Source organism: Desmodus rotundus, chromosome 2 (genome assembly GCF_022682495.2).
Source record: "Desmodus rotundus isolate HL8 chromosome 2, HLdesRot8A.1, whole genome shotgun sequence".
NCBI classification, from domain to species: Eukaryota; Metazoa; Chordata; class Mammalia; order Chiroptera; family Phyllostomidae; genus Desmodus; species Desmodus rotundus.
Genome location: NC_071388.1, coordinates 164593387 through 164608974, shown reverse-complemented (window position 1 = coordinate 164608974; position 15588 = coordinate 164593387). Strand labels below are relative to the sequence as shown.

Sequence of the window (15588 nt, the reverse complement as noted above, 5' to 3'; positions counted from 1 at the left end):
GTATATACATTATCACAGTTTGCAAATTTGAATTGTAATGTCATGCTAGGAAATTAATTCAAATATGCTATTTTTTTTTTAAAAAATCAGAGCCACCTGATGCACCTGATAAGCCCATTGTGGAAGATGTCACCAGCAACAGTATGCTAGTGAAATGGAATGAACCGAAGGATAATGGAAGCCCCATCTTGGGTTACTGGCTTGAAAAACGTGAGGTTAATAGTACACACTGGTCTCGTGTCAACAGAAGCCTTCTGAATTCTTTGAAGACCAATGTAGAAGGCCTTTTAGAAGGACTCACCTATGTCTTCCGAGTGTGTGCTGAAAATGCAGCTGGGCCTGGAAAGTTCAGTCCCCCTTCAGATCCCAAAACAGCACGTGATCCAATCTGTAAGTGATCCCTTCCAAAGAAAGTGGGGTACAGCGTGGCGATGATAATTCACAGTACTCTGTTGAGTACTTGAGAGTGGTTCAGATGGCAAATCTTAAATAACATCACTCCAAAAAGGGTAATTACGTGAGGGGATTCTCTTTCCACCACATTTTAAACCCTCACGAGGCAACATGACTAACCTTTTATGGTAATGATTTCACAATATATACATGTTTCAAATTATCTGGTTGTATCCCTTAAGTCTATATATGTTATATGTCAATAATATTACAATAAAGCTGGAAAACTCATATGAAATACTAGCAATGACTGTGGACACATATACTGAGGTTACAATGTAAAGTTTTAAACATCTGTCTATATAACTTAAAAGTTTCATAAAAGTCTTTAACCATATTACATGCAATGCATCTTGAAAAAAAAAAGCAGGATAGGCAAGCTCCTGTGCATTTTAAAACCACCAGTGAGTTTTGATTTGTGTATCTGCATTCATTCTAGCTCCTCCTGGCCCACCTGTGCCCAGGGTCGCTGACACAAGCTCCACCACCATTGAACTGGAATGGGAACCCCCAGCCTTCAATGGCGGTGGGGAAATTATTGGCTACTTTGTCGATAAGCAGCTGGTTGGCACAAATGAATGGTCACGCTGCACAGAGAAGATGATCAAGGTCCGCCAGTACACCGTCAAAGAAATCCGAGAGGGCGCCGATTACAAACTTCGAGTGAGTGCCGTCAACGCTGCAGGTGAAGGACCACCTGGAGAAACCGGACCTGTTACTGTGGCCGAACCGCAAGGTACTTAAAAGTTATACATACAGTAAAGATTATGGCTATTTTCCCAGTAAGGGATTTTTTTTTCATCTTTCTTGGGCTGATGTATGATTGTTCTTTCAACAGAGCCTCCAACTGTGGAACTAGAAGTTTCTGCTACGGCTGGAATACAATTAATGGCTGGAAAGACTCTCAGAATTCCAGCTGTGGTAACTGGCCGTCCAGTGCCTACAAGAGTGTGGACCATAGAGGAAGGAGAGCTGGATAAAGACCGTGTTGTGATAGAGAATGTTGGAACCAAATCTGAACTAATTATCAAGGAAGCGCTGAGAAAAGATCATGGCAGATACGTGATCACAGCCACCAACAGCTGCGGTTCCAAATCTGCAGCAGTCAGGGTAGAAGTTTTCGGTGAGGAATGTTACATGGATTTTTATAGGTTTTCTTCCCTGGTGATACTATCTTATTACATTGATATTCTGGTGGTGGTTTTATTTTTCAGATGTCCCTGGTCCAGTTCTTGACTTAAAACCTGTTGTAACAAACAGAAAGATGTGTCTCCTGAACTGGTCTGACCCCGCAGATGATGGGGGCAGTGATATCACGGGCTTTATTATTGAAAGAAAAGATGCCAAGATGCACACTTGGAGACAACCAATAGAGACTGATAGGTCTAAATGTGACATCACAGGTCTCCTTGAGGGACAAGAGTATATGTTCCGAGTGATTGCCAAGAACAAGTTTGGCTGTGGCCCTCCTGTGGAAGTAGGACCAATTCTTGCAGTTGATCCACTAGGTAAAAGAGAATGTTTTCATTATGTTTATAAAGTAAATACTGTTTATTTCTAGTTATTGCATTTATTCATTCAGACTTATGGCTTCAAAACTCCCAACAGTCTCACGATCTAAGCTAGACAGTGATAAGAAAGGTAAATGAAATAACTACTAGCAACTTAAAGAACACCTTATTTGCTATGAATTTGATACAATTTTTGGATCATTGTAATTTTTACATAAAACCATGGTTTTATGTACTAAAAAAACCTGAATCTACTGGAGCTTAGCAACAACCTAAAAATAGTTTAGAAATATTATATCTTTACAATAGAATGCAGTAGAGTAATTAATGTAATAGCCCAGTAGTTAAAGAGAGTTAATTGCTTTTGAAAGGCTACAGAACAGATACTGCCTTAAGGTAAATGCCTCAGTCTTCCTTTAGACCTCAAGCAGTCCCCACCCTGGAAGGATATGGAGGCCCCAAACCAGAAAGAGCCATCAGAGAATAAAACCAATCAAAGGAAACCTCCTGACCAATATGAACAAATATGAAACCCTAATATTGCACACACTGGAAATACACATAGGCATACCGTCCAGGGAAACAAAGTCTTTGAGGACAACCTGTTCCCTAATTGACCGGGGGAGTTCGTTCTCCACCACCACCACTACCCACAAAAGAAACAAAATTACATCCTCCACCACTCACTGTAACACTTCATCTCAGAATTTCCACTATAGCTGGAGTTGAACAGATCTGGTTTCCACTACAAAACTCTGCTTCTGGATGCAGTATAGTCAATAAGTGGATTGGGTCTCGTTTCACCATTCAAAGCTTATTCTCTTGGTTTCGTGCTTCAGGACACCAGACGACAGCACCATTACATAAATTCTCTTTCCACCACATTTTAAACCCACATGAGGCAACATGACCCACAGTATGGTCAGTAGACATATGCGCTGTCTGTTAGTAAAAGAGGCAACACTTGGCTCTCAGTTGGTCATCCAAGGCAAAAATTCACAGACTTGCTCTCCTAGTTCATTAGGATTGGAAGCTTCCCCAGTGGCAGAGGTAAAATATCGAAAATACTAAGTATTAAAAAAAAGCATATATGCCTCTCCATTTATTTTTAATTAATAATCTTGATGCTAAAGTTTACTAAGAAAAATTCTGCCTGTATCACCCTGGCTGGTGGGGCTTAGTGGATCGAGTGCCAGCCTGCAAACCACAGGGTTGCTAGTTTGATTCCCAGTCAGGACACATGCCTGGGTTGCAAGTCAGGTCTCCAGTAGGGCGCACTCGAGAGACAACCACACATCAATGTTTCTTTCTCTCCCTCTCTCTCTCCCTCCCTTCCCCTCTGTCTAAAAATAAAATAAATAAAATATTTTTTTTAAATCTGCCTATATGAATACCTACAATTCTGGTAACAGATGTTTTGAGAAAGATTTTAAAGATAGATGTTATCAAGATTAGGCCAAACAGAAGCACATTTTCACATAATTAATTTGAAGTAAAATATTTCTTATATGAATATTTATTTCACGTTTTTCATTCTAACTTGCTTCTTGTTAAAGGTCCTCCGACATCTCCTGAGCGGCTCACATACACAGAAAGGACGAAGTCCACTATCACACTTGACTGGAAGGAGCCCCGCAGTAATGGTGGCAGCCCCATTCAGGGCTACATCATTGAGAAACGGCGTCACGACAAACCTGACTTTGAAAGAGTTAACACACGGCTCTGCCCAACCACATCTTTTCTGGTTGAAAATCTTGATGAACACCAAATGTATGAGTTCCGTGTCAAAGCTGTCAACGCATGTGGTGAAAGTGAACCATCCCTGCCTCTTAACGTGGTCATACAAGATGATGAAGGTGTGGAATCTGAACATCATAATAATTTTAATGCAATTTATAGTGTTGCCTTTATCTCACAGGTTGAGCAAACATCCTTATGACTTTGCTACGTTTTTCTCTTTCCCTCCTTCTCGCAGTACCTCCAACTATTAAATTGCGCCTATCTGTTCGAGGAGACACTATCAAGGTTAAGGCAGGAGAACCTGTTAACATACCTGCAGATGTGACAGGCCTTCCAATGCCTAAGATTGAGTGGTCCAAGAATGAAACTGTGATTGAAAAACCCACTGATGCACTGACGATAACCAAGGAAGAAGTATCCCGAAGTGAGGCAAAGACTGAGCTCAGCATTCCCAAAGCCGTCCGGGAGGACAAAGGAACTTACACAATTACAGCTTCCAATCGCCTTGGCACAGTCTTCCGAAATGTTCACGTTGAAGTATATGGTAGGTGACATGCTTTCCTATATCAAAACAAAATCCCATGTCTGTTTAAGAACTGCCTTCTCAGTCTTCTCTGTTGGTTCCTTTCCAGATCGTCCATCCCCACCAAGAAATCTTGCTGTTACTGACATTAAAGCTGATTCTTGCTATTTGACGTGGGATGCCCCTCTAGACAATGGTGGCAGTGAAATCACCCATTATGTCATTGACAAGCGTGATGCAAGTAGGAAGAAATCTGAATGGGAAGAAGTCACCAACACTGCTGTGGAGAAGAGATATGGGGTAAATTCTTTAAAAAAAACATTTCCTTATACACATTAAAAGGGCAAACCTTGAATGAACACCATTCTAGCATAACCTTGGAATTTAATTATTAAACTCAAAACCACACACAAAAAGTTTCACTATAGTTTTTAGCACCATGCACATAAGGGCAGTTAGTAAGTATAATTATTTGAGGTACAGAGTCTCTTTTACTTGAGATATCCACTATTAGGTACAACAAATTTACATATTCTCATTTTAAAATGAGATATCACTAAATGGATAATTCTGCTTTTAAATTTCTTACATTTCTCTTTGCCAAATTATTTATTAAAGTTAAAAGTTTCACAACTGTAATTGAATAACAGTAAAATTTTTTTTAAGTTTCATACTTAGATTATCAGAAGTATATATGCATATGTGTGTAGACACGCACACTACACACAACTGTATATGTTCATACACAACCACATATATACTTACATGCACAAACATAAATCATATAGTTGTAAAACTCTTGGATTAAACCTAGTATTTTTATGAGGAATCCCAATAATAATGACCTTTCTCCATGTTAGAGTCTACATATTTTTAAAGTATATATTTATTGAAGTTTATAGATTTCATTTTATAGTCTTCACTACCAAAATAACTATTTTTAAAATAAGTAAAAATCAACATAAGTATATTCTTTCTAAGAAGTTACTCTTCATCTAATTTCTAGATCTGGAAACTTATCCCCAATGGTCAGTATGAGTTCCGAGTTAGGGCAGTGAATAAATATGGAACCAGTGATGAGTGCAAATCAGATAAGGTAGTCATTCAGGATCCTTATCGCCTTCCTGGACCTCCGGGAAAACCAAAAGTTTTGGAGCGCACCAAAGGGTCGATGCTAGTGAGCTGGACTCCTCCTCTGGACAATGGCGGCTCTCCAATTACCGGCTACTGGCTGGAGAAGAGAGAAGAGGGTGGTGCCTACTGGTCCCGTGTTAGCCGAGCACCAATAACCAAAGTGGGATTCAAAGGCTTGGAATTTAATGTTCCCCGTTTGATCGAAGGCGTTAAATACCAGTTCAGAGCAATGGCAATAAACGCTGTGGGAATTGGCCCTCCCAGTGAACCATCAGATCCGGCTGTTGCAGGAGATCCCATATGTAAGTATACTTCCATGTCTGGAATTTGTCAAGGGCAAAGCCACTACATGCATAATTCTGCTTTTAGATTTCTTGTGTTTTTCTATGCCAAACTACTTCATTTATTAAAGTTAAAAGTTTCATACTTAGATGATCAGAAGTATATATGCATATGTGTGTATATACACACACTACACATGGCTATATATGTACACATACACACACATACATATATACACACACAAACATAAAATCATATAGTTTTAAAGCTCTTAGGTTAAGCCTAGTATTTTTATGAGAAATCCCAATAATAATTACCTGGAACTGTGAGCTCCTTTTTGCTCCCACACCTTAACAAAACCCTATCTCATTAGATACTGTGGAAATTTATCCCCCTCAATAAACAGTCAGAGTCTCCAGTAGGAGTTTTTTAAGAAAAGCAAAATGTTGTTAACTTTTTGGGAATATTTATTGAGCAAAAGTATAAAATTCTCAAGCACAGTCAGTGGGGTCAAATAAAAGAAAAAACACTTCTGAAATATCTATGAGCAGATGAGTTCAAAAATTAAAACACCATGGCCTTAATGTTTAATTGCATTTACTGCATAATGTATCTGATTAGATTCTCTGTAGGAAAAAATTAGTTATCTGTTATAAAGAAGACTTAAAGTACTGTAAGTTCTCTATGGATCCTATGTATAAAATGAAATAGTAGCCATTCGTTCACTCAGCAAGCTAGTACTGAACATGTGCTATGTGCAAGGAACTGTGTTAGGCCCTGGAGAGGGAAGAGCTGTGGTTAAAAAGGTAGAGTAAAAGAATCTCTGTAATTGTAAATCATTGTCAGAAATGTAGAGGATTATGATGTGATTTGATCGTTGTAGACAATGACTGTGTAGGGCATTAAGAATAGTGGTCGAAAGTTTACCAGCTAATGGTGAAATCATTTTTAATTTTAATTTTATGGTGAAATAAATTGAAGTAAGTTTTTTAGTAGAGAATATTGCAGAGTCTCATTGAAGGGATCTCAAAAGTAAAATAGCTTTCATGTCCAATCATGTGTAAATAGAATACAGATCTATCTGGAGATAGCGAGTAGTCTTTCTAATCCCAGTTAGTCATTTACTTTCTTTGTTTTTGCAGTAATCCTAAAAGAAAATAGACTGTTTCTTGTCTTTCTCTTCTCCAGAACATGATTTATCCTTTTGGCATTCCCATTTTAATATTCTAATAGATTAAAAATAAAATAATGATCATGTATAGTAAAACATTACTATGGTATATAAATCTAGCATTCCATCAACTTTCAAACTTTATTTATTTATTTATTTTCACTAGATCCACCTGGGCCGCCATCTTGCCCAGAGGTAAAAGATAAAACAAAGTCAAGCATCTCCTTAGCATGGAAACCTCCAGCCAAAGATGGTGGCAGTCCAATCAAAGGATACATTGTAGAAATGCAAGAAGAAGGCACTACTGACTGGAAAAGAGTAAATGAACCAGATAAACTTCTGACTGCCTGTGAATGTGTGGTGCCGAATTTGCAAGAACTCAAAAAGTACAGATTCAGAGTGAAAGCTGTCAATGAAGCTGGTGAATCTGAACCCAGTGAAGCAACTGGAGAGATCCCTGCTACTGATATCCAAGGTACTAGTCCTTATTTCACTGATGGACTCATCTTTGGATCTTATTATGAAACTGATGCATTTACTGAAGATATGTCAATTACTGTTCTGAATAAGGTGAGCTAACTCCTGTTGCATTATTCATGGTGTTACAGAGGCACCAGAAGTTCACATTGACATTGGCGCACTGGACTGTCTGACTTGTAAGGCTGGCTCGCAGATTAGGATTCCTGCCGTCATCAAGGGGCGCCCAACACCAAAATCATCTTGGGAATTTGATGGAAAGGCAAAGAAGGCGATGAAGGTAAGACAGCTATAATTCTCTGCGTCTCCACTAAATTATTCTAAGGAATATTTATACTGCAACTGACCATCTTCTTTTCTAACAGGATGGAGTTCATGATATACCAGAAGATGCACAGGTAAAAAAAAATTAAAATGATTCATGACCTAGTTGACTTCAATACTGCTATTATTTCATTCAATATATAACTAATGTGTGGGGGGGGTTGTTTTTTTTGGTACAGCTGGAAACTGCTGAAAACTCATCAGTAATTATTATTCCGGAGTGTAAACGATCTCACACAGGCAAATACAGCATCACAGCTAAGAATAAAGCAGGACAAAAGACTGCAAGTTGCAGAGTTAAAGTCATGGGTGAGAAAAAGTTTAAAAGTGACTATGGAATAAGAACAAATTATGTTTAAAGAGCTACATGACTTATACTGTGGTATGCATTCAACAGATGTACCAGGACCACCCAAAGATCTGAAAGTCAGTGATGTCACAAGAGGCAGCTGCAGACTTACCTGGAAGATGCCAGATGATGACGGAGGAGACAGGATCAAAGGCTATGTAATCGAGAAGAAGACTATTGACGGGAAAGCCTGGACTAAAGTCAATCCAAACTGTGGAAGTACCTCATTCGTGGTTCCCGATCTCATCTCTGAACAGCAATATTTCTTCCGTGTACGTGCAGAAAACCGTTTCGGGATTGGCGCACCTGTGGAAACCATTCAGAGGACCACTGCCAGAGATCCAATATGTGAGTTTTTAAACCTATGATTAAAAGAACATCTTTAACTTGAAAAACAGAGTTATAAATAATGCTTAACACTTCCTTTAACTATTTTTAAAGATCCTCCTGATCCTCCTATTAAACTCAAGATTGGCCTCATAACAAAGAACACAGTACACCTGTCATGGAAACCCCCAAAGAATGATGGAGGCTCCCCTGTCACCCACTATCTTGTGGAGTGCCTTGCATGGGACCCCACTGGGAAAAAGAAAGAAGCATGGAAACAGTGCAATAGGCGTGATGTGGAAGAACTGGAGTTTACCGTCGAAGACCTTGTCGAGGGTGGGGAATACGAATTCAGAGTCAAAGCTGTCAACGCTGCAGGAGTCAGCAAACCTTCAGCCACCGTTGGCCCTGTGATTGTCAAAGACCAGACGTGTGAGTACCAACATCTCAGTACAGAACATCCTCCTTGTGAACGTCTTTCTAGATATTTAGTAGTAGTCCAAAATAAAAAGAGATGTGTCTGTACGTCCAGAAGCTGCGATAGGTTGAGTGTGGACATGGACATATTACTCAGTCACGCATTCCCTCGACTTTCACAGAAGTACCACACTTCCTTACATATCGCCTTTTCCTCACTTAAGTAAGATGATGTTTGGAATTTCCTTAAGAACGTTTTTGTCCACGCATGCTGTTTTACGTATCAAAAGTCAAAGCACTTCCCCTGCACGATCCTCAAAAGGGGCAAAAAGTAACCATTCATTTGCTCAGCAACTGCCAAGAACCATGTATCTTCACAATCACGTTTCTTTTTCTCTATTTGAAAAAAAGACACATCAGTTTTAACAGATAAAATATGCACACAAATATAGTAATAATTCTTCCTCTAATTATTGTTACCATCACTACTGCTGTGTATTTGTTCAATTTTCTCTTCTAAATTTAGCGGGGCTATAGTCACAACCCTCTTTGCACATTCTTAGACTAAACTTATGAAAAATGGAAATTTGCTTTGACTCTACTAAAAGTTATCTTTCTTCAAAGGGGAATTCATCTCAGAGTCCACATGGTAGGTCCCTCATAACTGGATAAATACTAAAGGGAATGTCATAAAAGAACTCCTATGCCTAAGCTTACATGCCTACAATTTTCACTTCTCTCTGCCTTTTTTCAATATCTACATGCATAATGATGTCAGGTAAGTGAGAGGCGACAGCTGTACATAGCCCCACAGAGATAAAGGATGGTGACCACATGTACCTCTTCCCGTACTGGTATAAATTAGTTGAAGACAGGTCTGTCCTTTATATTGGGCTGGGCTACAGACCCTGCCTATCATAGTCCCCAATAGCTTTATAGTCATGTGATTTCTATTTTCTATTCTTTAGTGCTTTATGTTCCTAATGACAATTTTTTGTTTTTAATAATCTAGGCCCACCATCAATTGATCTAAAAGAATTCATGGAGGTTGAAGAAGGAACTGATGTTAGCATCGTGGCCAAAATTAAAGGTGTGCCATTCCCAACACTAACCTGGTTTAAAGCTCCTCCAAAGAAGCCTGATAGTAAAGAACCTGTTATCTACGACACCCACGTCAACAAACTGGTGGTGGATGATACTTGCACCTTAGTTATTCCACAGTCTCGCAGGAGTGACACTGCCTTATATACCATCACAGCTGTGAATAATCTGGGAACAGCATCAAAGGAGATGAGGCTGAATGTCCTTGGTAAAGACTGCATGGTTTTATGAAATCTACATGTTTTTCTGTTCATAAATGTAATGGTTGGCTTTAAAATCATTCCACTAATAAAGTTTCTTTTTTAAACCATTTTAGGTCGTCCTGGCCCTCCAGTGGGGCCAATAAAGTTTGAATCTGTTTCAGCAGATCAAATGACAATATCTTGGCTTCCACCTAAAGATGACGGTGGGTCTAAGATTACAAACTATGTAATTGAGAAAAGAGAAGCTAATAGGAAGACATGGGTGCGTGTCTCCAGCGAACCTAAAGAGTGCACATACACCATTCCCAAACTGCTAGAAGGCCATGAATATGTATTCCGAATCATGGCCCAGAATAAATACGGCATCGGGGAGCCTCTTGACAGTGAACCTGAAACAGCAAGAAACCTTTTCTGTAAGTAGGACATGTTTCACATACAAAGTCATTCTTATCTGTGGTTTTCATGATTTCTTATAAATTGATGTGATTTTTTCCCCCACAGCTGTCCCCGGAGCACCCGATAAACCAACAGTCAGCAGTGTGACTCGTAACTCCATGACTGTCAACTGGGAAGAGCCAGAATACGATGGAGGCTCTCCTGTGACAGGATACTGGCTGGAAATGAAAGACACCACTTCAAAGAGATGGAAGAGAGTTAACAGAGACCCTATCAAAGCCATGACCTTGGGGGTTTCTTATAAAGTGACTGGTCTTATCGAAGGTTCTGATTATCAGTTCCGGGTATACGCGATCAATGCTGCTGGCGTGGGCCCAGCAAGCCTACCGTCGGACCCAGTGACTGCTAGAGACCCAATTGGTAAGGCTTGAAAGCACTCCTTTTATTTATTTTTTCCAAAGTGCCCTGGAAAAGTCAAGAATACTAACGTATCCTGGTTCTTTCCAGCCCCTCCTGGTCCTCCGTTTCCCCAAGTCACAGACTGGACCAAATCATCTGCAGATTTGGAGTGGTCTCCCCCACTAAAAGACGGTGGATCCAAAGTAACTGGATACATCGTTGAATATAAAGAAGAAGGAAAAGAAGAATGGGAAAAGGTAACTAACACTTGCATTCTGGAATTGTACTATGAATGAACTAATAATGTAGTTATTCTCAATCCCATTAACTTCTATATGTATTTTTTGGATTAAGAAGTCAGAAAAATACTTCTGGACGGTGTGGCTCAGTTGGCTCAAACATTATTCCGTAAACTGAAGGGCCATGGGTTTGATTCCCCATTAGGGCACATACCTCAGTTGCAGGCTTCAGTCCCCAGTCGGGGCACATAGGGAAGACAACCAATCGATGTTCCTCTCACATTGTTGTTTCTTTCTCTCTCTCTGGAATAAAAATAGGAAGAAAGAAATCATGAAAGTAACACAATTATAACTGAATCCAAAATCTATAATGTCAAAAATCTAATGGAAAGTTAAGCCACATTATTGTTAATTTATCTTTTGGTTATAAATCCTGAAAAGGTAAAATAAGTGAATAATACAGTCCTTTTTTTTTTAATGATGTGACAATAATTTTAAAACATAATTCCTGACAAGATAGTCCATTCAGTGCCCGCCTGTCATACCTGATTCCCAAAACTTAAACTGACAACAATTTTCCCAAAGACGGTTAGGTATGTCATTGGTTACACTTTAGAAAGTCACAGAACAAGAAGCTACCAAGCACTACGGTAATTATAAAATGCTTGTGATTTTGCCCTAGGCTAAAGACAAAGAAGTGAGAGGAACCAAACTCGTTGTGACAGGATTAAAAGAAGGAGCACTCTACAGATTCAGAGTTAGAGCAGTCAACCTGGCGGGCATCGGAGAGCCTGGAGAAGTCACAGACGCCATTGAAATGAAGGACAGGATTGGTAACTCGTACTTGTATTATTTTTGTATAAATTTATGTTTTGGATTGGAACTGCAAATTGCACTTACCGTGGTCCGTTGTTTTCCAGTGTCACCTGACCTTCAGCTAGACGCCAGCGTCAGGGACAGAATTGTGGTGCACGCCGGAGGGGTGATCCGGATCATCGCCTACGTGTCCGGGAAACCTCCTCCCACCGTCACCTGGAACATGAATGAAAAAGCATTACCTCCAGAAGCCAACATTGAGACCACAGCCATTAGCTCATCCATGGTCATCAAGAACTGCCAGAGGAGCCACCAAGGTGTCTATTCTCTTCTCGCCAAAAATGAAGGGGGAGAAAGGAAGAAGACAATTATCGTTGATGTATTAGGTAAATACTTTCAATCTGTCCAGGCAACTTCAAGATGATGTTTTTATTTCATCTACAACAAAGCTATGATAAAATAAAACTGTTACAAATATTTTGGAAAATAAGAAAAATCACCCACAATCCCATCGACCACTCCCTCTTAGCATTTTTTTTTAATTTCCTCCTTGTTTCTTTATCCTCTATATATTTTATATGGTTGTACTCATACTATAAAGATTTGTATGTTGACTTGTTATGTAACATGCCACCATAAGCATTTAATATGCTATTATATAGCTTTCATAAAAGCAACTCTCAGGCAAAAATGTACATGAATGTTTCACAATCTGCCAACGCTGACCATTTGCACATCATGGATTGTGCCTTTCTTTGCTAATTATCACAATACTGCAAAAAGTTCCTCAGAAGATTTTCCGTATTCTAATTGAAGAGAAGCATCATATTTGGTTATCAATATTGCATTTCTAGTCACTGAATACAGAGTTGAACTCCACAAAACTTTTTTATGCCTCCCACTGGCTGCTTTATTCCAGTAATTTGCTCAGAAAGTGAAGCCCTCCCACTCAGATCTCTCTCTCACATGTCTCTAGGCACAACCATCCTCCAAGCAGCCAGTTTTTATGGGAAAATAACTAGTTCTCTATTGAACATGATTAATGTTATGAAACCATTATGGTTTCATTAATGAAAATGGCATATGGAAAACTATCTCATCAAGCAATAATCCTACAAGATTTTACTTCACTTCTTCAAGATTTTATTTATTTATTTTTAAAGAGAGGGGAAGGGAAAGAGAAAGAGAGGGAGGGAAACATCAATGTGTGGTTGCCACTTACATGCCCCATACTGGGGACCTGGCCTGCAACACAGGCATGTGCCCTGACTGGGAATCGAACAGGCGACCTTTTGCTTCACAGTCCAGTGCTCAGTCCACTGAGCCGCACCAGCCAGGGCAATAATCCTACAAGATTTTAGATTAGTTTCAAACTGCTACAAGATTTAGATTAGTTTCAAACACCCTTCTTCCCAACGGCTATTATCTTAACTTGACAACTGGTCTACTTCCAGATTAAATGTCCACCCTCTCAAAGGTCACTCTGAGATTTGGGACCTCTTGTGCTCCTCATTGATTCACTAGTGACCCAGAAAAAGCTCTTTCCCCTTTGAACAGTAAACTGGATACAAAAAAGTAACCATGTTGTCACTCCTCACTCCTTCCTGTTTCCATTTGGGCAGCTCCCTCCTGTCCTATGAGTCTCACATTACAAAGGAAAAAAAAATACTGTTTTTTCAGCTTCTACTAAAATAGCAGCAACACTTAACTGCTGCAAACCTACTTTATCTAAAAATATGGTGGAAAATAAATACCAAGCAGAGGAAAAACAAGTCAATAAACACAAAATCTTATTTCCTTCATAACAACATTTTCCCCTTTTTGTTTATTTATTAGTATTATATTTTAATCTTCACCCTAGGACATTTTTTCATTGCTTTTAGAGAGAAAGGAAGGGAGAGAGGGTTCAGAGAAGAAGGGAGGGAGAGAGAGAGAGGGAGAGAAACACTGATCAGCTGCTTCTCATTCCGCCCCCAACTGCACCCACACCCTAGGCACATGCCCTTTCCATTTGCAGGACGCCACCCAACCAACTGAGCCACACTGGCCAGGGCTTGTCCTGTTTTCAAAAACAGGGGTTAACAAATATTGAGCCCTATAGTTCATTGAAAACAAACAGCTAGAAATCTTTTCCTCTCATTTCCAGATGTGCCAGGTCCTGTTGGAACACCATTCCTGGCTGACAACCTAACCAATGACTCCTGCAAATTGACGTGGTTTTCTCCAGAAGATGATGGAGGCTCTCCAATCACCAATTATGTCATTCAAAAACGGGAAGCTGACCGCAGAGCATGGACCCCAGTGACGTATACAGTTACCCGGCAAAACGCTACCGTCCAGGGTCTCATTCAAGGAAAAGCCTACTTTTTCCGAATTGCGGCTGAAAACAGTATTGGCATAGGCCCGTTTGTTGAAACAACAAATGAACTTGTCATCAGAGATCCAATAAGTAAGTACAATTTAAAACAATTACATTCTTAATCACCTCTTTACTCAATTAATTGAAAAAAAAACTATGGTGACAAAACATGAGTGTTAAATGCCAAACATTTTGTTCATTTGACAAGCGTCCATTAGATAAATACTCAATATCTGCTGTTGGTAGTATTTGAATGTGGTTGTGAAAATAGATTATGGGAATATATCTGATGCTTCAAATCCTTCCACTGCTTTTTTTTTAAGTTCCCACTTAATACCATAAATATGAAGTGTTTTGCTAACTCTAACACTACTAAGTCTGGAGAAATGTCTTAAACTTTTTGGCCTCAATGAACCTGTTTCCTCACTTGTCAGAAGTCCTTTTTACTGGGTCCTTTTTAGCTCTAACATTCTAAGATGAAATCTCATCTGCTACTTATCAAAACAGATAGTTGAATGTTTAAATGCAATCATCAGGAAGTATTATTTACTACATTCTTAACATGACATTTTTCACTGTAATTCCATTCCTATACTTGCAGCTGTACCAGAGCGTCCTGAAGACCTGGAAGTCAAAGAAATTACTAAAAATTCTGTTACTTTGACTTGGAACCCTCCTAAGTATGATGGTGGATCAGAAATTATTAACTACATCCTAGAAAGCCGCCTCATTGGAACTGAGAAGTTCCACAAAGTGACACAGGACAACCTCCTTAGCAGGAAATACACCGTTAAAGGCTTAAAAGAAGGTGATACCTACGAGTTCCGTGTCAGTGCTGTCAACATTGTCGGACAAGGCAAGCCCTCATTCTGCACCAAGCCAATCACCTGCAAGGATGAACTGGGTACGTGTCCAATGCAGTGTATACTTTGAAAATGTACACTTACAGATTTATCATAAAACATCAGTAAAACTGACTTGCCTTTATAATTATAAATTGTAGCTCCTCCAACACTGGACCTTGACTTCAGAGATAAGATCACGATTCGAGTTGGTGAAGCTTTTGCCCTCACTGGCCGTTACTCAGGCAAACCAAAGCCAAAGGTTACTTGGTTCAAAGATGAAGCCGATGTATTAGAAGATGATCGCACTCACATAAAGACCACTCCCACGACGCTGGCTCTAGAGAAAGTCAAGGCCAAACGTTCAGATTCTGGCAAATATGGTGTGGTTGTGGAGAATAGTACAGGTTCTAGGAAAGGCTTCTGCCAAGTTAATGTAGTTGGTAAGTATAATTTGGCAGGAAGAAGAGATAATCTGTTCTTTCCAAAGCAGAAGTGAAAATAACATTTTGTGCTGTGACTTTT

General features: G+C 39.5%; 1 protein-coding gene and 1 long non-coding RNA gene across 2 annotated transcripts in view; one reads left to right on the top strand and one right to left on the bottom strand.

The window, feature by feature from the left end:
- TTN (titin) overlaps positions 1-15588 on the top strand; it is a 272029-nt gene that overhangs the window by 189480 nt on the left and 66961 nt on the right. Inside the window, exons 234-256 of the mRNA XM_053918810.1 lie at positions 91-390; positions 893-1189; positions 1292-1576; positions 1668-1961; positions 3521-3820; positions 3940-4248; positions 4337-4527; positions 5234-5663; positions 6981-7289; positions 7423-7571; positions 7657-7689; positions 7795-7924; positions 8013-8312; positions 8406-8723; positions 9721-10017; positions 10126-10425; positions 10514-10828; positions 10916-11064; positions 11729-11879; positions 11967-12248; positions 14009-14311; positions 14823-15125; positions 15225-15506. Coding sequence (XP_053774785.1) covers positions 91-390; positions 893-1189; positions 1292-1576; positions 1668-1961; positions 3521-3820; positions 3940-4248; positions 4337-4527; positions 5234-5663; positions 6981-7289; positions 7423-7571; positions 7657-7689; positions 7795-7924; positions 8013-8312; positions 8406-8723; positions 9721-10017; positions 10126-10425; positions 10514-10828; positions 10916-11064; positions 11729-11879; positions 11967-12248; positions 14009-14311; positions 14823-15125; positions 15225-15506 — 6027 coding nt within the window. The remainder of the gene's footprint in view (positions 1-90; positions 391-892; positions 1190-1291; positions 1577-1667; positions 1962-3520; positions 3821-3939; positions 4249-4336; positions 4528-5233; positions 5664-6980; positions 7290-7422; positions 7572-7656; positions 7690-7794; positions 7925-8012; positions 8313-8405; positions 8724-9720; positions 10018-10125; positions 10426-10513; positions 10829-10915; positions 11065-11728; positions 11880-11966; positions 12249-14008; positions 14312-14822; positions 15126-15224; positions 15507-15588) is intronic.
- LOC128780251 (uncharacterized) lies at positions 8921-12069 on the bottom strand. Its single transcript, XR_008426182.2, has 3 exons — positions 11947-12069; positions 11261-11349; positions 8921-9104 (listed from the first exon to the last, which is right to left on the bottom strand). It is a non-coding gene; the product is annotated as an uncharacterized lncRNA (long non-coding RNA).